The sequence below is a fragment of the Salvia splendens genome, chromosome 3, assembly GCF_004379255.2.
Source record: "Salvia splendens isolate huo1 chromosome 3, SspV2, whole genome shotgun sequence".
Taxonomy (NCBI): domain Eukaryota; kingdom Viridiplantae; phylum Streptophyta; class Magnoliopsida; order Lamiales; family Lamiaceae; genus Salvia; species Salvia splendens.
The window spans coordinates 40483330-40485935 of record NC_056034.1 but is presented as its reverse complement, the minus strand read 5'-3'; the positions used below and the strand labels follow the sequence as shown (position 1 = coordinate 40485935).

The 2606-nt window shown below is 37.3% G+C and overlaps 1 protein-coding gene across 1 annotated transcript; it reads right to left on the bottom strand.

Moving 5' to 3' along the window:
• Nucleotides 1-314: 314 nt before the first annotated feature.
• Nucleotides 315-2002, bottom strand: LOC121797460 (transcription factor MYB108-like). Its single transcript, XM_042196223.1, has 3 exons — nucleotides 1714-2002; nucleotides 1323-1452; nucleotides 315-1170 (listed from the first exon to the last, which is right to left on the bottom strand). The coding sequence occupies exons 1-3, from the start codon at nucleotides 1877-1879 to the stop codon at nucleotides 579-581; spliced, it is 888 nt and encodes a 295-aa protein (XP_042052157.1). The 5' UTR covers nucleotides 1880-2002; the 3' UTR covers nucleotides 315-578.
• Between the last annotated feature and the right edge of the window lie 604 nt (nucleotides 2003-2606).

The window sequence follows — 2606 nt, the reverse complement described above, 5'->3', positions numbered from 1 at the left end:
CATTTTAGCTCCACTTGGATTGCTTATGTCGTCCCCTCATTAGAACTCTGAAGTTAAGCGTATTCCTATTTCAGACCCACGATATATGAAAATTATCATTTATTCTTAAAAAAAGAAAATAGGAAAGCTATACATAATCATTTTAGTTTATGTTAGATTAGTTTTGTCATACTCGTCAGAACTCTAAAGTTAAGTGTGCCCATACGACTTCCTTCTAGAAAGTCATATTCAGAAATAGTAAAACGCTATGAAAATATTTGGAAAACAAAAATAGAAAGAAAGATATGAAAGCTAAATCAATAAACAAAAGAAAATAAATAATTAGACACTTGTAGTGAATATCAGTCCACCATGATGAAGTTACAATTTCCTTTCATTTATCCCCCACAAACAAAATAAAAAAGAATTACAAGCATAAAAACTATATATCATCAAACATGATAGACCTTGTCCCCTCTCCACAAATACTATGAAGACATGAACCTATTTTAATTTCTAGGGTTTATGTATCCTTTGTGATAAAATGTTGATTAATTAATTAACTACATACATATTTATATTTTTATATATAATCAATCTCAAGCATTCCCATTGAACTGCTGCTGCAAGAACCACAAATCATCAGCACTCCACAAACTCTCCGTCGCATCTCCGCCGTTCATCGCCCACTCTCCGGCGAAATCGAGCCCTTGATTGAAGAATCCACTCGGGCTAGTTAAAGACTGATCTCCATAGCTAAATTGATTATTATTGCAATTCGCCGGATCATAGCCATCCTGATTGCCGCCCTGACTCACCGGATAATTATTGTAGCAATCGGTTAAGTCCGACGCCGGCGTCCCAAACGAGTCGGAGGAGGCGGCCGTGCTCGAGTTTTCCCGAGTGAACCCGGCCCCGGCCCAGCCAATGGATGGGTAAGTGGGCGCGATTTGGGCAGGGCCCACATCGGGATTCGCCTTGTAAGAAGGGGCGGGGGCGGAGGGGGCCGCGGCCGAGGCTTGGATGCGCTCGACCAATCTCGGCATCCAAAGGTAGCGCATGGTGTCCTTGAATTGCTTGCTGTTCACGTCACATTTCAGCTGCTTCGCATGCTTTTGCACACGTGTGCGCCAGTAGTTCTTGATCTCATTGTCTGTCCTCCCTGGCAGATGTTGTGCAATTTTCGACCATCTAGAAATTCAAATTTTAAATAAATTTAGTTTCTCATAAATATTTTTTATATTTTCTAAGTTTTTATTCGAGAATACCAGTGATTGATTTTTTTTTTCTGCATCGGTCACTGATCACGTGTATATTTTACGAGAAAATGAAATGAAAAGTACCTATTGCCCCAGCGAGAATGGAGTTCGAGAATGAGCAGCTGCTCCTCGAGTGTGATGTTGCCGCGGCGGACGTCCGGGCGCAAGTAGTTCAACCACCGCAATCTGCAGCTCTTTCCGGTTCTCTTCAAACCTTAAAATAAATCAATAAATTACTTAATTAGTTAATTGTAATTTTAGATATATAATTAAAGAAGAGAAGGGAAAAAATAGCAAACAAGCTATAATTGGTAAAGTTTCACACGTAAATTCTTGGACCTTTTGTATGGGTTTTTTTAGTGGATTTTAGACTCGAATTCTTTGCTTGTACGGACATAGATCTTTATACATATGCATATCTCAAATCAATTTAAATGAATTTTTTTTAAATGAAAATAAATACTTATATATTTACCTGCAGAGCGAGCTAGGGAATTCCAACGGCCTTCGCCATGGTGGGCTATGTAGTTGATGAGAGTGAAATCTTCATCAACTGTCCAAGGCCCTCTTCTTAGCTCCAACAAATCTTCTTCACTTTGGTGGTAATTTCTTGATGATGATTTTGTACCTTCTTGATCCATGTTGCTACCTATTTTCTCTCTCTAGAAATTGCTCAAGAAAAGCTGGTGATGGATATATGGTATTGAAAGAGAGAGAGAGAGAGGAGTTGAAGTGGGGTTGTGTTGATGTGGATGAGGATAAAGAGGTAGGGGCTTTATATAGATGGAATAGAAGAGGGTTTGAAAATGGTGGCATGTGAGAGAGTAAGAGAGAGAGGGGGATGGTTAATTATATTGCTAATTGTTGGCTAATTAGTTTAATCTCTCTTTCTCAAAAATGGGATCGGAAGTAATAAAATATTGGTATTTAGTTAAGCGAGTGATGGCTTTGAAAGTTGACTGTTTGACTTAGGCTTATTTCTCTTGTGTGGAAAATGGCTATTTTTTAAATTAGTGTGTTATTTTATTTATATTTATTTTTATAAGTGTGTATATTCGGATCAAGTTGCATTGAAATTTGACTGTGTCACTTGTCTTGTATATTTCCACAACGGAGAATGTGTTGGTGCAATAGCTAGATTTAATTATTTAGGAGCTATGGCATGTAGAATGGTTATTAATTATAAATAATGCGATTATCGTTAATTGTTGGTGTGTGATATACTGTTTTCAAGTCTTGGATTTGGGTTTTTGATGGTTCCATTTGGACAATGAATAGTGTTGTGATTTATATACTTATTTAAAGGTAAACTTGTGTCACCTTTAAAGTACAAAAAGAAAACATATATTTGACAAGTTGATTTTATCA

Coding starts and splice junctions, on each gene's coding strand:
- LOC121797460 (XM_042196223.1), bottom strand. CDS start 1,879: ATGGATCAAGAAGGTACAAAATCATCATCAAGAAATTACCACCAAAGT. Junction 1,453..1,713: donor TTCCCTAGCTCGCTCTGCAG/GTAAATATATAA, acceptor ATTTATTTTAAG/GTTTGAAGAGAACCGGAAAG. Junction 1,171..1,322: donor CATTCTCGCTGGGGCAATAG/GTACTTTTCATT, acceptor TTGAATTTCTAG/ATGGTCGAAAATTGCACAAC.